At 30.0% G+C, this 20,483-nt stretch overlaps 2 protein-coding genes across 4 annotated transcripts in view; one reads left to right on the top strand and one right to left on the bottom strand.

Annotated features, from left to right (window-relative positions):
- The window catches only part of LOC121126080 (uncharacterized), a 110,252-nt gene that overhangs the window by 27,266 nt on the left and 62,503 nt on the right, over positions 1–20,483 (top strand). The gene's annotated exons all lie outside the window — the stretch shown is intronic.
- The window catches only part of Flo1 (flotillin-1), a 117,638-nt gene that overhangs the window by 60,791 nt on the left and 36,364 nt on the right, over positions 1–20,483 (bottom strand). For all 3 annotated transcript variants that reach the window (XR_005866811.2, XR_011782133.1, XM_040721377.2), the window contains exon 4: positions 9,156–9,299. Coding sequence is in view for 1 of the 3 variants with exons in the window: in XM_040721377.2 (XP_040577311.1) it covers positions 9,156–9,299 (144 nt within the window). In the remaining 2 variants the exon portion in view is untranslated. The remainder of the gene's footprint in view (positions 1–9,155; positions 9,300–20,483) is intronic.

The following is a 20,483-nucleotide window of genomic DNA, read 5'->3' as shown; positions in this document are numbered from 1 at the left end:
TATTATTACCCGTAGGCAGCTACAATGTATATTATATTATAATATAAAAATGGCAATATGTAAAAAAAAAAAAAAAAAAAACATATTAATTTTTAACTGGACTTTTCATTCCCGAATTATTTTAATAATAATAAATATAATTTTTGTTCTTTCTAACACAGATGGTTTTTTAATAACTGTTTGTGTGACTACATAATGGTAAAGAGGGGAAAATAATTATATAATACTTTTTTTTTTCTGGGAATCTTTTCTTAATTACAAAACACAATGGCTATTTATATTATGTATGTAGATATGTGCTGGTTTTTTTCTTCTCTTCTTCAAATAATAATAATAATAAACTAATGCGTTACGGAATATCCATCAACAGTTATAAGCCATTTGCGTTAGTTGTTACATAGGGTCTGTCTGATACATGGTACTTTTATATTTCTCTCTTCAAATGTATTTGTACGAGTATCAAACTCTCCCATTTATTTAATGACAGGAAGAAAACGGCTGTTGACAAATTTGTTATTTATATGAAATAATAAAGAACTTATAAATAATATACTTTACTCCTAAAAATAATAGTGTTGGACTTCGGTTTATAAATACTTAATTCCGTCTTTTATTAAAGAAGTTCAATGTCAGATTGCTATGGTTTTTAAATTGTACTCTTGTCCTTTTGGAAACGGGCCATACGAATATCATTACGTATTACTTCGTTTATTTATCAAAAAGAATAAATTATGGAATAGGCAAGACGTATTAAGTTAGAGGAAGAACTCGATAGATGACACAGAAATTCATAGAGTATATACATAGAGAAGGAACACTGGGCCATTTTGGGACTGCTATAATTTTAAAAAGACGGAATTAATTCGGTCCTTCATTAAAGAAGTGTAACTCCAGAAAATCCACAAAAATAATAAAGACAATAGAGTGAAGTCCATTGGGCATTGGGCGTTGTTCCGCCGTAAATCTACCAAATAACTATTGGGAATTGATCACAGCTTAAAAAACACTAGTTATAATACAAACAATTCAAGTCCAGAACACTGATTTGGAGAATAGAAGCCCAAATATCAAGAACTGAAATAAATTCGAGTATACATTTTTGTGTCAGTCAAGTAACAAAGTGTCATCGGTTCCAAGGACAAATTGAGTCTAAATTAATTCTATAGATGAATTGGGCATGACGTCAATAGTGTTTCTATAATGACGTCATGTGTATTTAAATGTATTGCTTCAACTTTGTACAAGGCATACATTGAGAATATGAGAAAATCGGTGCATAGATTGAGACGAAAAAATTCGATCCATGATTTGAAAATGATTAGATTTCAGTCTACCGTATTAGATCATGGTCTGGACTGAAATATTGATCCAAATCGATCGGGTTAAATTACATAAGACCCGGAAGGAAAAAAATTGCCCACTGGACGAGTTTGAACGCAAAAAGTTACAATGATGTCAAATGCAGATAAATGTATTGCTGAAATCAAATTTGTACATAACATAAATCAGGAACTGAAGAAAATCGGCCCTCGATTTGAAAACTATTTAATTTCGGTTTACCGTCTGAGGTCAGGGTCTGAACCAAAATATTGGTCCAGATCGGTATAGAAAAAAATCATTTACGACAGAACTGAGAAAGATGATCGGTCTTGTACCGAGCTTCAACAGGAACGGCTACTATAATATATATTGTATGACCGATTCTATAAATGAATTGTTCATGACGTCAGCTGTATTTTGATTTTTTTACCATTGACCTACAATGACCTCATATGAAGTTTAATGTATCGTTAAAGTTATACTTGTACATCTCATAAATCAATAAATTATGGGAGGAAGTTGTTCTATAGGTTAAGACCGAAGAAAATCAACGCTCTAAAATTGGGACCAAAATTCGATTTTGAGCTGAGTCTTATCACTACATATGTACATATAGAATATATAGAAGCTCTTTTGCAAATGAAATTCTTATTTATTCATGTTCGTATAATATTAAAAGCAAGAAATGTGAAGCATGACCTTGATATAAAAGTTGTAGGGGTCACATAGCCATATAATACCTGTTGTACAAAATGTGATCTTGATGATGAAATGATCATTTCCCATATCAGCAAAAACAACAATTCTTTTTTTCCTTGTAAGATATGCATTTATATATTTATGTACATACAAACACACAGTGTGACCCCTTGCTACGAACGAACGCTAGTAATTAAATTATTAGAGCTCATCTACAAGATATATTTGAGGTAGGTTAACATAAACACAATCTTAAACTTAGAATGAAAACATCCCAATTATCTCTTTACTTTATATATTTGATTATGCGCAAGCAATAAGGATTTTTTTAAACGCAATTTCCTCTCTAACCAGTATTCAGATTAAAAAATAAAACCCCAAATTGGAAAGCTTGATAAATTTTGATTAATTTAATTTAATAATATCACTTCCAGTCTCAATTACAGACTCTATACGAGGCCAAAAGGGGAAGCACGCGGAGCTGAGTCCTGCTACCAAATGTAAGGACTCATATTGACAACCATATCGATCCAGGGCTTCACATTGTCCTCTAGCACGTTCAAATAGGCATAAGCGATAACCCCGATCCCTTGTGGGACTACAATATCTAGTAATTAAGACTTTTAGCTGTAGTTTATTTAATTAAAGAGACTTATATTTCCTCCAATATGGTAATAATACATATATTTCCAATTATTTTACTGTAAGAATCAATTTTAGTGTCTTGAAGTGTAATTTGCAGTCCCTCACAAGGATAAATAATAGCTAATTTTTCCATAGAAATTAAGGATAATTCGTATAAGAGTACAAATGTAATAATCCACAATCAATATTGACAAAAATCCTTCTAGCTTGCTTTTGTGATGTTCTGTGCAAGTTGTAATTCAAAATATGAGATGAATAGTTTTATATGAAGAACAGTACTTCTAGCGAGGGGGTTAATACAATAATTTTTGATCAGTGTATCGATCAATTAATACATTGTTAGTTATTAAAATAACCAATTTGAAAAACATATAATAGGGCAAATTGTAACATGTAGAACAATAACTATCTACGTCATTTTGACATTGGAAGATCTTCTTCAATTTGCTTGCGTTTTAAAGGAGGAAATATAACATTCCACCCACGTTTTTATTGTATTATTATTTTCTTTTTTTATTGCTTTGTTTTGCAAAAAAACAAAAACCTTCCTTCACTGTCCAATGCCAACCTTGCGTACATCTATCAATTTACACACAGGAGATCCTTTCTCCTTACGAACAATAGCACCTTTGACCATTAAAGACGACGTTTTTTACAAATGCACGAATATCAGATACATTTATAAGATTATATAATCTTAAATTTACTACATAAAGCAATAACTCGTAAACCCCCTTTCTAAAACGCTAATAATGCTGATTATATATTTGGGGTGCATCAACATAAGAACAATCTTGACCAAATATTAAGAAAAGATAAAAAAATCCAATTTATTTATTTACTTCACATCTATATATTACTTATGCTACTCGTTTAACAAGAAAATAACCTTCGATAATCTGAAACAAAGGTCCTTCATGGAAACACGTTTTGATTGTAAAATATCGAGAGAAAAAAATGATTTTTTCATTTTGATCTTCTAAAATTATCGTCTTTAATCGGGATATAGGATTTTTTATTAAATTAGGTATTATAGATTAGAAATATATCTTTCATCAATATTTGAACAGATTTGCGCTAATTTACCTCATGCTATGAGTATTTTTATTCTAAAGTTTTTTTGGTTTTTTTTGGTACCGCGTATGACGCGCCCATTTATTTTTGATTTCTTCATTTTTGAAACTCAAACCTCGTTTATGGATACCAAATACCGAATATTCTATTATAAAATTTCCATCTGTAGCTTATTTATGCTAAATCAGAGTCACCTTTATAGATATTTATCCTTTTAGAATGCACAAACTGCCTTTTAAATTCTTAAAAATACGAAATCCTATGATACAACATTTATATTCAACATTGACGCCAGCTTTTAAATAATTGTCATTACTGATACTGCATTCATCTGAATAGAAAATGGAAGGAACGGTATTTTCACTCATATTGACCCTGATATAATTGGAACCCACTCAAAGAGTTAATAAGTATAATTAGTTGATAGAAATTAATGAATATTCGTCGAAGAATAAATCACTTTGGGAAGCATTTGGGTCTTAGAAAGAGGCCATTAATTTTTGAGAGGTCAAAGTAACATAAAACATTAGTTAAAAAATGCATAATCGACCATAACTTTGAAACCAATTGAGATACATGAGTCCATTAGATTTGAGGCAGAGGTTTCGTACTCTTCCAAGTGCCCATTCTAATTATATATCCTTATTATTTGATTGTGTCTTACAAGCTACGGTACGAAAATCCCTACTAAGATGAAAGCTTGTTCTTAAAAAAATAAAGACTGGGCATTAATTAAACCCGTCTTATTTACAACACTATGAAGAAGCAAAAATCAGCATTCGAAATTGAAATTGAAACATGTACAGTAAGAAGATTTTGTAAGTTGCATCGAATTTGTCTTAAAATGTATTATTTAATTATAACGGTAACCATTTTAACAATACAACATTATTTGATGCGTTCCTTTCATTTTGATCAATTAAAATGACTGGGTTATTATGTATTTTTTGTAGTAATATAATGGTGGACATTTGACCTTTACAATATGCTACAAAATGATTATTAATTGGAGTTATTTTAATTTAAAAAACAGATCAACCAGTAATATATTGACCACCCAAAAGATATCCAACTATATCATTATTCCTCCTCATACGCACACGTAATGACTAATCGTCATTTAAAATGTTTCAACGTCATGGATATGTGGCCCGTCAAGAGAAAAGTGCCGCAAATGGCACTTAAAGTAGTAGCTAAAATTGATCCTTACACTAAAAGAATGAGAAATTGATGGATTTTAGGGTTGAAAGGGGTCATATTGTGGCCAATATACGTCTCTTAAATCAAATAATGGTTCCAAATTATAGTTAAAACTCTTGAGTAACTTAACTCATCCAAGTAATTTGAATAAACAGCCTCAAATATGTCTATGGAATAATTGTCCTGTACTGATATGTATATGAAGTATATAAATAAATCGGGATTTTCTCCTTATTTTGTTTGTATGTTGAAACATTACAAGTATAGATTGTCATTGCAAAATTAAACACAATCTTCCAACATATGTGGCCGGTCAACTCAATAAATCGAAAAAATTTCACATATAAAATTTTCTAGTATAAAGAAAAAATTCCTTAATTTGGGTGGGTATTTTTTTTTCTTCATAACATAGAAAAGTAATATATAAGAATCGGAATCGTAAACTACACATTATTTTTCCGATGTCGATTAAAAAAAACAAAAAAACCGGATTCTCCCATTTCCGATTACGATTAATCGTTTCATCATACTCGTATATGTTTGTTAGTATTACATGACTATTCATGGTAAAAAGTCCGACTATTTTCGGGAAGCAGAGGGGCAACAAAAAAATAATCATACTGTGTAGACCTCTCTGTAGCAAGGTTAGACACGTAGCTAGATATACATTATTACACACATGAATAAATGACTATGAATCCTTATCAGTGATAAAAAAAAGAAGAAGAAAAAAAAAAAGAGAATTAATAAAATAGATTGTTTCTGATAAATAAATGTAGAGAAGTGCTTTTAAAGCTAGGGGAAGATGCTATGAACCATACTTTCATATAAGGATAATAACATATAAACTAAAAATCAATTTAAGTAGAAAGAAAATAATAAAAATAATAAACAGGGGAAAAAATAACAATAATTCGTGCCTAAGATGATTATTCTTCTTCTTACTCTTATTGAAGGTGATATGTTTGTGCCGAGTATATACCTATATATATAGGTATTATCCAGGCTGCAACAAAAGAAAATAACAAAAAAAAAAAAAAATCACGAACCCCACGGAAAAATCATCATTGAAATCCTATTAAGTGTATCTATCCATCTATCTATGTAGCATGTGCCGAATGTTGTACTGTGGGTAACATACAAGAAGAACATCTCGCAAAAAAACATTCGATAGATCATATGAAATGGAGAGGGGATTTGTCCTTTTCCCATATGAGACAGTTTTGTCTTTTATGTATGCAATTTATGTATTAATAAAGGAACGTTTGTTTCTCTGAATGTCTATATATATGACAACAAGCCACTGGGTGCGCACTGGATAATGTGTTCCATGATGGTTATCATGGAACACATTTAGATCTAAGAAATATCAAGGTTAATAGAAACACAAGGTTCCACCATAACGCGTGTACGAATGATGTTTGATTTCCACTACGCTTTTAATATTGACGTCATAGTAGATGAGTGGTTGTGTGTTTTGTCAAAATCTGATATTTCTTGCCCAGCAGTAGGTACGATACATTCAATTTCAAATTTTAGCGCTAGTGACGTTAAAGACTATGAGTGGTTGCGTTTTTTTGTCAAAATCTACCCGTCTTGCCCAGTAGTCGGTGCAATACATCAGATTGAAAATTCTAGCAAGCCCGAGTACATGATGGTCTAACCTTGAGAAATATTTAATGTAGTCGTATTAATGAAATATTGCGGGCGGGCGTTTATAGCGTCGGATATGTATACAATGTGCAAAGTATATAATACTCCCTGATGTATATTATATACATTTTTTTTTATATAAGAAATAATCATGTAATCCCAGGTGGGTGCATGTGTACAAGTTCCAAATTTAATTTAGTGCAGTACTATTTAAAATGTGGGAGTTTCGAAACACTTAAAGATTATGTCAAAAAATACTTTGATTGTTTTTTTCTTTAAAGTTCCAAGCGGGGTCCTTCGCCCCCCCTGCCCAGGACATTCTAAGGAAAAATTAAATGGCAAAAAAGTTGATAAAACATTTTTTTAAGTTTGTGTTGTTTATAAAAATGTTGGTTCACTAAAATCCGATTCAAAATTTTTAATTCTAAACCATTAAAAAGCAGTTTTTGTGTCTCTTCTAAAAAATCAAATCTCAGCATACAGAATAGAACTTTGAGTTCCTTCCTTTCTTGGGAAGGGAAGAGATTGACTCTTTTAAAAATCAATTATTTTAGTTCTGGGATATGATTCGTAGTATTGTATAGCCAATATCAAAAGTAGGATAATACTTTTTGATTGAAGCTACACCATAAATGGTTTGGATCTCATTTATAAATCCAATTACACTCCATCTATACAATATACATATAAAATAAATATTCTTCTTCTGGTTCAAGAAGTACGAGTAGCCCTATCATAAAGTAATTAACTTTTTATTTCATTCATTGATTGACCATTGTATTCGTTCAAAGAAGTTAATACAAAAAAAAAACAATTACTGCAAAGAGGCAATAAAACTAAAGATTTTTTTTTTTCAAAATGGATAAAACCGCAAAGGCAGAACAAAACTCAGGAATATATATATATATATATATATTTAAAACACCACGAAATGATCTTGGAATAGCCTTTTTATCAGGGATACCAATTATACATATAAATAGTCTTTTTCAAGAACGTTGTTACCTTTCATACCCCCAAATTATTAACACAGTGATATAATTACTTAAATAAACAGGTTTATTCTACAGGGTGCTTGGAAATTCAGCAGATTTGAATTTACAGACTCATAGCTTCGTTTTGAGGAAAAAGATACTGACTTGAAATTAATACAAAAGTTGCATGAATCTATTTCCAATCTTTTCGCGTTCAAATTTTGATTTTAACTTGATGTAGACAAAAATCACAAGCCTTTTACTCAAAGGATTGAAAATGGAGGATCTTCGTACAAAAAAAAAACGCAGTGTGGATTGAGGTATGTAATAAGTTATGTCAAGAACAAAACTAACAACGCAAACCTTGTGGTAACAACTACATCAAAATAAATTTAAGAATAGAATTTGCAATTAGGCAATAATTTTTTATCCGACCTCATATGTGTATGTATTTAGTCCTCAGTCCAAAAAGTATAAAGATGAAATTTTACTGTGTTTTTTTTTATTTTTTTAAATACTCCCGTGTCCACAGAGCCCATCTATTGGATGCCCAGCAATATATATTTATGGTACATGTAGGATGATAAGGTATCCATATTTTTATTTCCAAAAAATAAGACACGTGGCCGGATTTGCGCTGGTTTTATAGTAGGATTGATGTTAATATTAATTTACATTAATAAAATTTAAAAATACATCAAATATTAACAAATTTTAATTCTTGTTTATTAAGATAATTTCTTTTTAATTTAAAGTCGAAGGAAAATCTTTTGACCCAGAAAATCGGACACATTATTAATCCATAAAAAAATCTCTGGGCAGGAAGCAGAAAGAGGATGATGATTCGTCACTCTACGTTAAATAATATATAAGTATATTTAGAAGCATATATGTGGCCCCTCAACACAAAAATATGCTTGAATGATTTTTCTCAAAATGGAAATTGGACTACATTTCTATCCTTGAAGAATTATTGTCAATTTATGTCAACAAATATTCTTATTAACTCTTTGAGTGTGTCGTAAATTGAATTTAAAGTAGTCCAAATGGATCTTTTCAATCAACAATTGACAGGTTTTAATTAAAAGGAACCATATCGGGGCCAATACATAATAGTCTTTTTAATCAAACAAAGGTTTTAAACTATAGCTGAAATCCTTTGGTTCCTCAAATCCTCCAACAAATTTAAACAATAAGCCTATAATTGACTCAAATATGTACATGAAATATTGGCCTGTATGTATATATGTAAATAGGTATTTTTTTTCTTTTCTTGATTATGTTCAAGATTGTTTTTATGTTGACGCGACACATAATTCCATTTTAATCAAATTGTAAGAAATAACTAATAAAATAAGGTTATTGGAACGTGAACTGGTGTGAATATTAGGGTTGAAAATATAGACCTTATTTCAAAGGATGAGAAGTAGTTTTTTGGAGCAAATTGAACAAAGTTTGTACATGAATACATACATATGTATATTGTTGCTCCTGGACACATTTCATTTAAATCAATAGCACGGACTGTATACATAAATATTACCCATCAAGTATGTGTGTATAAATATCCCTTTTCAGGGTCATCCTTACCTCAACAGTCATTGAGCCCATAATGGCTCTCTGGTGTCCCTCAAGGGTCTCAAGAGCAACTTGCTGGATTTGTTCCTGATTCTTCCCCAGGAATTGCTCACAGGCAGCCAGTAACATTTCCTCATTTTGCCCTTGGATTTTAACCTATAAATATTTACAAACAAAATAAGACAGACATTAAAAATTATTATATATATATGTAATGTATGCATAATTAAATCATAATTCAGTGGTTATTATATGGATAAGTAATTAATATATAGTTTTTAAGGAGAGTTGAATCACAACTCAAAGGATGTTCTTCAACCACACCTTTTTTTAATATAATTTGTATGTTGAAAAAAAAAAAAAACCTAATAATTACCAATCAATCAATCCATAGAATTAATTATTTATCTTTAAAAAAACGTTTAAATCTCCTTAGAACGGAAATGAATATGAGAAAATAGTAAAATCATTCAAGGGTTTATCTCACCAAATATAAATTGATGATCAGGAGCGTCAGGATTATATATATTTTTTTGGTTTTTGAATTTTTTGGAAATATCCAAAAAAATGAAAAATTAATTTTTTGGAAAAAAAAAATCAAGAATTCACGGCTCTTTACAAAAAGTTAAATATTTTGCAAAAAAATTTAATTTCAAATATTATATTTTTTTTTAAATTTCAAAAACCAATAGCTATTCCCAAAAAAATTACAAAATTTTTTTATTCAAACATTAATTTTTTTAAATTGATTTCCATAAAATTACATTTTGGAAAAGAATTTCAAAATTCCACCGCTCTTCATAAATATTTTTTTTTTTTTGAAAAATTATTGTTCAAATATAAAAATTTTTGAAAAAAAATTTCAAATAATTTGTTTTTGCAATTTTTCTCTCCAAAAATTTTAACGTTATTCAAAAAAAAATTGTTTTATTTGGGAAATTTTTTGAAATATTAAATTTGTAATATTATATTTTTTGAAAAAAATGAAAAATTTAATTTAATTTCCAATATTATATTTTTGGAAAAAAAAATTCAAATTTTAAATTTTCTAGTAAAAAAAACATTCTTTTATTTGAGAGGGGGCTACAGACCTCCACCCTACCCTTGCGGACATCCCTGATGATTTCGGCCATTTTAGTGGACTACATAAATAAGCTTTATAACAATAAAAACCCTTTTTTTCATTAATATTACGGAAAATAGTGAACTATTGGATGTTAAAATGTAACCAAGAAATAAAAGGATTTGAACCTTAATTTCTATCAAAAATATGTCCCTCTATAGCCTAGTTTTATTACCCTAAAATGTATTACTAATATGTTATTACATCGTTATGGTATCTGTTTTTCATAGTATAAATGAAAATTAACTATTATAATGGGAAGAATACCCTACTTTTCTCGTCCTTGATCGATCCCTCCCACAAAAACAAAAATGTACAAATCTAGTCATATTAAAGGGATTTTTTGTACATTTTACTTTGATTAAATTCAAATATCCGTAATTAATCATTGGCATCCAGTAGTATTTAATGCAAGTATTACATGTTTTTATTATACTTAAAGCCATTTGGTGAAGTTACGTCAATATTTATTGGAAATTGGAAACCCAGTTTTTCATTACTATTAAAGAAATTAGTAAACTATTGGATGTCCAAATGGGACCAATAAATAACTGGACTTTTTAAAATACATATATCCCTCTATTCCGTAGTTTTATCATATATCTGACCCTAATAAGTAATAATAATATTTAACTACATCGTTATATAATCATATTTTCATAGTGTAGATAAAAAATCACTTTTACAATGGAAAGAATAAAAAAATTTTCTTGGATCATTCAATAATTTTAGGGACTTTTCATGTCCCTTAATTTATAAGCAAAAAAATAATCAAAAAGGTACTAATTAATATTTTATATTACTATGAATTAATACGAATTTAAGTATTTATCAATGGCATCAAGTAGTTTTCTTAATTCTTGGATTCTTAATTTGCAAATAATGTACTTTGGTATCAGTGGTGTCCGCAGGTTCCTTCTCCAGATCGAGAAATCATCGTCGTTACCATCAAAATTGATTTAATAACAAAACAAGTTCATTTTTTCTTTTTTTAAAGGCCACTTGTTAAAATTCAAGCTCAACCAAAAAAAAAAAAAAATAGTCCTTACTTTTTATTTTGTCTCTCTTACAAAAATAAGCCTCCCTCAAAATAAGTACACTTGAACGCCACTGCGGCTCAGTAGAAAAATTATTTCGTGAATAATCCGTCGTTGTCGAATGCTTAAATGAGATAAAGCTCTCTCCAAACATAAAAACGGATTTGATTAATAATTATGTCATATTAATTAATATATTATACCACCGTCAGGTTGTGTAATGATAGACAAGTAACTTTACCATAAATTATTTATCCTTTCAAAGTGACACGCATCAAGACGAAACACAAAAAATCAATTTTATTTGAAAAGTCTTGCCATCCCTGCCATAGGGCATCACTAGGAGAAAATAAGTTGATAAAGTATCATCAATATTGATAAGAAATTGGTTAATTTTATGAGGTAAACATATCAAAATTTGAGTCCCCAATATGGCGGCGTTCCCTTTCATTATGATGCAATTAAGACGAGAGTGGAAACGCTCTATATGAAAGACTTACGCCATGTGAAATGAAATAACATGATGTTTTTTACAAGAAGTATTTGAAATTTGAAATACATACATACTAATATTTAGTGACTTCATGGAGGTCTACCAATGTATATATATATATATGTTATATACCTATTTTTTTTTATTGTTATGTTGTGTATACATACATATGTTAAAGTAATCATAATCTTAATAGAATGAGGTTCAATTTATAAAAATAAGAAATACATACATATGTCTAGGCGTTTGTATGTATTAAATATTTTTTATGAACATGAAAATGATGACGAAAGACCTTAAAACGATTCGTCCTTAGGAAAAAAGAAATGAAAAAGCAATATAATATACAAAGTAATCAAAATGTTTACAACCCTTTTTAAATGCCTTTGAAGTAACAATTATTTATATACCTATAATATTATATGTACAACTCAATGAAGAAATTAAAATAAATCATTTAATAGCTCATATCAACAAATACCTGCATTGCAACTATTTGCTACAACTAGTGTTGTGTTTCGGTCTAAGATCATTGTGTTTTTAGTAGAGGGAACTTATTCAGTTCTTTATTTATGAAAGTTCAGTCTAGATTAGAAATGAATTCGGTCTAGGCCATTACTGCATTTATTTCTAAAGTGAAATAATTCCTTTATAACAAATCGATGACTTCATTTTCAGTTTGTCACCCCTCTCAAAAAAATTGTTTTTTTACTATAATATTTTTTCCTTTGGAGGATCTAATTTCTTTTCTATAAAAAAGAAGGCAAAAATTTTAATTTTTGAAATAAATAAAAAAATCAAATTTGCCCTTTTAAAACACTAATAGAAGAAAAATAACCATTCAGAGCAGACAATATAATACACAGAAAATTTTTTGTTTAAGTAAGGTAACGCCGTGAGACCGATTCAATGAATGAATTGTTAATGACGTCAGCTGTGTTTCATAATTGTGAATCTCGACCTACAATTACGTCAGTATAGTATACGGTGTTGCAAAAATTATATATATACAACTGATGATTCATGATGGTGTAGAATAGAAAAGTGATCCACGGACAGAAAGTGAAGAAACGATTAAATATTTGATTGTTCATAGAGAAGGAAATACATATATGGACTTCAAAGAAGATTCCTAGGTCAGATGGAGATATGGAATACTATAATATTTACGTATACTTAATCCCTACAGCTCCATCAACATTAAAGAGAATAAAAATATAAATGGTCTACGCCAGTGGTCGGAGAATAGGGGTAAATTACCCCAAAAGGGGTAATTTAGACAATTATTTTAAAGGGAGTGTGTTCCTAGTGTTAAATGATATAAACAGATAAACATCATGCCACTACTTTGGGGTAAATTAATTTTACTACGAGTTCTTTTGGGGTAACGAATCGGTCCAAATTCATATAGAAAAAGTTACTTACGACCGAACCGAAAATATATTTGGTTTCAACAATAGTAAATAGTGTTGAAGTCAGTGCTTATTTACTCGGTTCGGTCCAGTCTTAGGACATGTCATTAAGGCTCTGAGTACTAGAACTGAATAAGTAAAAGAAGAAATAAAGTTGAGTGACATCATCAAGGATCAAACTTTATACGTTATAGGACTGATATGCAAGACTCAACTCTACCGGATCGAGACTGAGCTTGATGGGACTCCTGTCTTCAGTCTTTAATTAGGATATACATTAAACTACCTACAAGCAAATACATGGTATTGTGTCAGACTTATAAACTTATAAAGTTCGATCCTTGATGACGTCACTTAAATGTATTTCTTCTTTATTAATCATTTGTAGTATTGACGGTCCAAAGGACGGATTCTAAGGCTGAACAGGACCGAATAAATAAGGACCTACACAACACTACACAAGCATTATATGTATAGAAAAAATCAAATCCTTTAATAGCCAATTATAGGAAATACCTACCTCGGCTATTTGCAATAAATGGCTATAAATACATATATTACATCCCCAAATGAAAGGATGGAGGAACGAAATAAACAAAATATTTTCATTCTCTGTATTCATGGTCACATATTTTTTTTATTATTATTATTTGTGTGTTCAAGAATGAGAGGAATGCGTTGTTTGTTAGATTTTTTTTTTTTTTGTATATATGTGTGTGTATTGCTTTACCTGAGGGACAAGTTAATTTAATTACAGAGGGCTCTCACTTTTCAGTTGGTAGATATATATTTATTTAAAGGGGGAATGATTTATATGGGTGTACTTATAGGGATGGTCATTTTCTCTTTGGATAAAGGTTCTTTTATACTAAGTCGGTCAAAATAGATTGACGGCTATATATTTCCACTTATAACTAGAGCATATTTTTACTATCTAGAGGTAAGAACATGTAGCTCTATTTTGAAGACTTGCAACTCAACTTGATCACACAATTAAAGTAGATTTACTTTTATTCTCTGTGGACATTAACTGTTCTCGATGAAAATATTCAAGGACTTGGAAGCAAAGGCAGACTTGATTTGGACTTGCAGTATAAGGACTTTTCCTCGCCTCGTATTTGTACTAACTAAGATAACACATAATGCTATCCAAAAGGAGCATCTGTTTGGGAAATTACATCCCATTCTTGTTATACATTATTTTCACACTTTTTAAAACTGTTGACTTTTTCTTGATTGGTTTCATGTCCTGTGGTCTTGGCTATATGATCTGTACAAATTTATCTGTAGAGTTATATGTAAAAATACAAGAAACAGAAAAATAACAGGGTAACCCTGACAATTTGAAAATGTTTGGGAGGAGAGCAGCTTAGCTGTCATTACGTTTTATTTGAGCAGCTTCCATCATATATGAGGGGGAAAAAATACATCTCCCAATCACTGAATAGCATGGACATATCGGATTAATCGATCCTCAATTCTACTCCAAGCCTAAGATGGTCTTATACTTATAACTCCTCAACAAATCCCCAGGGTAACCAGGGGCGTCTGAAAGGGTGGGCTGGAGGGGCTGTAGGCCCCTCCCCAAATTAAGGAATTTTTAGTTATAGCTTGAAACTTTTTGCTCTGGATAAAAAAAAATTTATGCAAAATAACCCAAATTTCGTTGGATTTTGTGGATTTTTGAATTTTTTATTCAAAAAAATTAATTTATTTGTGAAAAACTATAGGTTTTTGTACAAAAAAATTATTTTTTTGTGATATGCTATAGACTTCTTAATTTTTTCTCCAAAAAAATTAATATTGTAAATAAAATTTTGAATTTTTTTTTTCCAAAAAATTTAAATTTTAAAATATTTTGTGAATAGCCATAGATTTTTGAAATTTTTTCCAAAATATTTGGTATTTTACATATTTTTTTTTTCAAAAAAAAATTCCCCCCCCCCCAAAAAAAAAGTATTTTATGATCACAAATACACGATGTTGTCATACTTGAATTTTCCCTTCTCAAGAATGAAATAATAATGGTAACAGTTTTAGAAAAAAAACCTAAAAATCATATTTAGGTTACAATTACAAAAAGTTTCGACGACGTTTTGGGTCATAATGTATACAGCTTTAAAGTGTCCTAAAAGATGGATTGTACACCTTATTCTCGATTGGTTTGATATTTGTGAGCTTTGCAACACATGGAGTGCTGCATTACCTTGCTAGAAATGAGCTTTGCAACACATGGAGTGCTGCATTACCTTGCTAGAAATTGAGATTATTAGTTGTATGGAAGAGTTTCTTAGAGGGTTCCATGCACATATTCCATTCTACAGTGCCACAAATAGATATAAATATGTATACCATTATTTTAAGGCCATCAAAATAACACGAATGGATATATTAACAAGAAATTTTTTCTGCAGTACTTTGATTGACATGTAACACTTATTCTCAAGAGCATGGGAATATAAGTTTGAATATACTTAAAAGGAAAGCAATGCACGACCTTCCCTCGTCCCTTAGAACAATCATCCCTTCATGAGGCTATCATATTATACCCCCACAACCCCACATATGTACATAATGGTTGCCTACCCAAAAAATAAGTCCTCTCTGTTTTGTTTGTAACACATGTCCCACATTTTATATACATATATATATATATATTAGGACCACTGAATACATATCTACATACATACATAAAATAAGAAACCCTTAATTGAAGATAAAGGTGGGAGGGAAATATGGGAGCCAGAATAAAGAGGAAACTCCATCTTGGATACATACAATGTACAACATAGTCATTATCATGTTGATCCTTGAGAATGAGTTAGTGGGCCTGGCCCATATTTTGCTCGTAATTAGGATGTAGGTTCCTATTTTTATAATAATAGAATATAAAATCTCTCAATACATCATAAGTACCAATCAAAATATAAATGATGTACATTGTACCTACGTACACATGCCGTGTCAAATTGAATCCTTTTTAAATATGTACCTATGTACAGGGTGCGAGAATAAAACTTCCTTTTTTTGACAAAAGGCAATAAAATATATTTTATACATCAGACAAGTTTCATTTTGATTTCATAATGGGTGTACACATTTAAAGCCTTGCTTTAGACAGTTTTGAAACTCATATAACTCCTCCAATAAACCAAACTTTGGTATTTAAATACCCGGTGATGTTTTCATTTCCCTTTAAATTACTTTTTATTGAACCTTTAAAAAAAACAACTTAATTAGCAGCATATCAAATTGTAATCCAATATTTCATAAGCATATTTGAGTCAATATTAGGCTTATTATTCAAATTACTGGGATGAGTTAAGTTACTCAAGAGTTTTAACTATAATTTGGAACCTTTATTTGATTTAAGAGACTTATATTGGCCCCGATATGACCTCTTTCAACCCTAAAATCGAACAATTTCTCATTCTTTTAGTGTAAGGATCAATTTTAGCTACTACTTTAAGTACCATTTGCGGCACAGCCATAGGGTTAATAAAAATAATTTGTTCATAGAAATTGACTCAATTTAAAGAAACATCATTCTAACTTGCTTTTGTGTTGACGGTATATATTATATGGACTTATATTTATCAATCCGGAGGATTTCTTCACAGTATGGATGGCTTATGTAGCTGGAAGCTATAGATATTACATATTTAATAATATTATGTAGTAAGTAGTGATTATCTTTGAATAATTAAAATATTAATAATTACACATACCAAAAGTCGACCTCCGATATACCTACTCATATAAGTAGGTATTTTTTTCTGAAGGATTCTCCATTTTGCTCGAGTCATTCCTTCTAAATATACTCAAATCTATATGTACACTAGGGCGGTTTGTTTTTCAACTTTTTTCGAATTTCCATAACGGGGTGTGTGGAAAAGTTGTCATATTCTAAGGAAATAACCTATGCAAATGTGCATTGTCCAAAGTATCCAAATTATCTTATATTATTCTCCCTTTTTGATCCATGGGTTAGCTTTAGAAAAAAACTTTACATAGGTTTTTTATAGGTTAGAATAAAGTCTATCATAATTAATAAAGACAAAATAATGATTAATGCTGTATTTTAATCCTCATGGACGAAATAAATAACTTTTATCTCCTTTCAAACTTTGAATTAGATGTACAACCAATGGATGACATCGTAGAGAAATGAAATTTTGCATAGGGCACTTATATCACAACTTTCCTCCTAGACAGCCGTAATCGAAATTCGAAAAAAGTTGAAAAACAAGACACCCTAATATACATATTATTTATTAATCAACTCTCTCGTTCGATAAGTATGTATATTCATAACATAACACATATTATATAAATATTTATTAATAAAAATGGGATCTCAAGGTAAGACTTGTAATTTGAGGACGCAGAGGGGGGGTGCGAGAAGAAGAACAAATTCTACTTCTCATGATTTATACTATACCAATATATATATACATAAATAAGTAATAAATAATAATAATCAATCCTTACTTGGACTTTTTGGCAGTTTTACAAATTGTATAAAAATATACACTTTTATATTGTTGAATTTGGCAAATGTCTTTTTTTCATATTTATTAGGTCAATTTTTGTTGTAGGATCGGGCAAAGTAGAATTCCCAATTCCCCGAAGCATTTGATTTTGAGTAAATTTAGGTTAATTTTTCGGTGGATTATTGGGTAAAGAGGCAAAGTAAAACTATGAAACCATACTCTACGAAAAACAATATAGACAGAAGAGTCCATAAGTCAATAAGGGATAGTTTTTACTTTGTCGGATGCTCCACCAAAAGTCAACCTAATTTTAGATCATATATATATAAAACGGTGTTGCCTCACTAACACAAAAAAAACCTATGTATTTTGTTGTGAGCTATCGATCCCCTTGTCCCACTTGCTACATCAATGCTATTTCATAATTTATACTTTTTGATAAATTAACAAAGTAATAAGCTATATAATATCCTTATGCTCCATTTCCAAAATGGAGAGGAATACAACTTTTTTGTTGATCCCTCATCATATATATTTATATATATTAGGCAATTTATTATTTTTATGAATAAACTTTAGTCATCATATAGAAATACAAATGTATTGCCACGCTTTTCATAAAATATCACTAGGTAATATTACGATACAGTATGGAATAAAATACTTTATATGATTTGAATATGATTAAATATAAATTTTGAAAATTGAGGAGAAATAATATCAGAATGAAAGTCTTGGAGTACTTAACAATTAAATAGCAGTTATTATGACTGACTTATTTGTCTAGATACCAGATGATTTTGAGCCTTTTTTCTGTTTATTTTGCGGTGAAAGTTTGCGTGATACATTAAAGGTGCTTATAATAATGACGGATTTACAACAAAACTATACGAAATTGTTATTGACATTGGCTTTTTTGCTATTGAAAAATAAAAGAAACCCAAAATGAGAGTGGACATCCGAACCTGGATTAATTAAGTTCATCATTCAAATATTGTTATTTCACATAAGTATGTTTTTCATGTGTTATCATGTTGGATCAATTAAAGCAGTGGCTTCAGCCCTGTGGGTCGCGACCCCAACTGGGTTCGCCTGACAATTATCTGCTAAATAATTGTTCAGAAGACACTTTTGGATCTTTGCTCAGTTACTCCGAGTTGGATTGACTTAGACACCTCAAATTTTAACACAACATTGTTGAAATCTATTTAAAGATACCCCTTCCAACAACAAATATTTAATAATGACAGCTTGATACTCGATTTTGTCCATTTCTCAAACGACTGCTGCATAAAAGTATAGGTTAACAGAAGATGATGTATAAATGTGACTAGCTTTTGTGTACGAGTGAGACAATCTTCACGTGAAGGTTGGAAACTTTTCAGACTCCCTTTGTATAATATGTTGTAATAAGTATATGACTCATATTGCCTGATTTTAAATATTATATGATTAAGTAGAGACTCATAACGAGTATTATTTACATACATAGGAAAAAACATATTCATTTCTGTACGGGGGAAAAAAATTACAAATTCTGTTAATTGAATTATTATTATTATGCTAACAAGGACGTTTTTTGTTGTTATTCCATTTATTCCGACAAAATTAGTCAATAATAAACTAATTCTAATAATAATAGTAGCACTGAAGATTACCATTGAAGGAAGGCGAAGGAAGAAAATAAAATAAGGATGTAAATTAATTTTGAAGAAGAGCAGCAGCATACCACTGAGAAACGAGTATTATTATTCCTCTCATTATTATAAATTACACCGGAAGTATCATAAATAAATGTAGAGTGCACGTGTGCCCCAGTAAAAGGCCCCATGCAGTCAACCCTCTATTACTAATGCCCTTTATAAAAACTTCATTAGGAACATATTTATTCCTCTTTTTTTCATATACAAAAACTGCCAATTTCTAAAAAAATTAAACAGAGACAAAAGAGGACCCGGGAAAAATATACTTAATAGCAATTCATTTCCAGCACAAGTATTCATTTATGATATATTTTTTTCAATGCTCTTCAGAAACACCTCATTTTGAAAATCCTTTTTTTTCTCTAAAAAAGCTGTATATTTCAAATTAAAGGAGACATGGTGAGAGAGGAAGACTTTTTGATCCAAGTACTATAAAGACGATTCTTGTTGACACGACTGTTTGTATCATCTTTAGTATATGGTTCTAAATCCTAAGCATTTTATAGCCTGTGAGTTTTGCTGTTGTTGACAACCTAGACAGTTTGTTTTATTTCCATTTTCATCAGCTTTTATCAATATTCTTGAAGAGAGAAGTAAAAGTATAAAATAATTACCAATGGATGGAAGACGAAGAGTAAGCCTTAAGACCTGTTAAGAAGTTATAAGTGTAAGCTCTTATTGGATTCGGAGTAGAATTGAGGATCGACAATAGATAAATTCCTGCTTATGTCATTAACTTCCTTCATCTCAGAGCTGCTAGCTGCTAATTTAATGAAACGTCATGACAGTTAAGCTGTTCTCCTCTCAAACTTTCTTCAAATTATCTGGGTTACAATGTTCATTTTCGGTTGTTTTTTTCTTTTCACATCCCCAAGAAATGCTAACAATTTACAACCCAAGTCATTAATTTGGATATATTTTATTGAAAGGGACCGATAACTTTTAATATGAGCCTGATGGGACTGTTGAACTATCATATGTATGTAATTATTAATATATTTTTTCCAATGCCCTTCAGAAAAAAAAACATTATTTTGAAAAACTTTTTTTGTTTTCTACAACAATGTTCAATTTCCATT

This window comes from Lepeophtheirus salmonis, chromosome 11 (assembly GCF_016086655.4).
Source record: "Lepeophtheirus salmonis chromosome 11, UVic_Lsal_1.4, whole genome shotgun sequence".
Lineage (NCBI taxonomy): Eukaryota > Metazoa > Arthropoda > Copepoda > Siphonostomatoida > Caligidae > Lepeophtheirus > Lepeophtheirus salmonis.
Note: the sequence above shows the minus strand (reverse complement) of the source record. Positions and strands in the feature narration are given on the sequence as shown.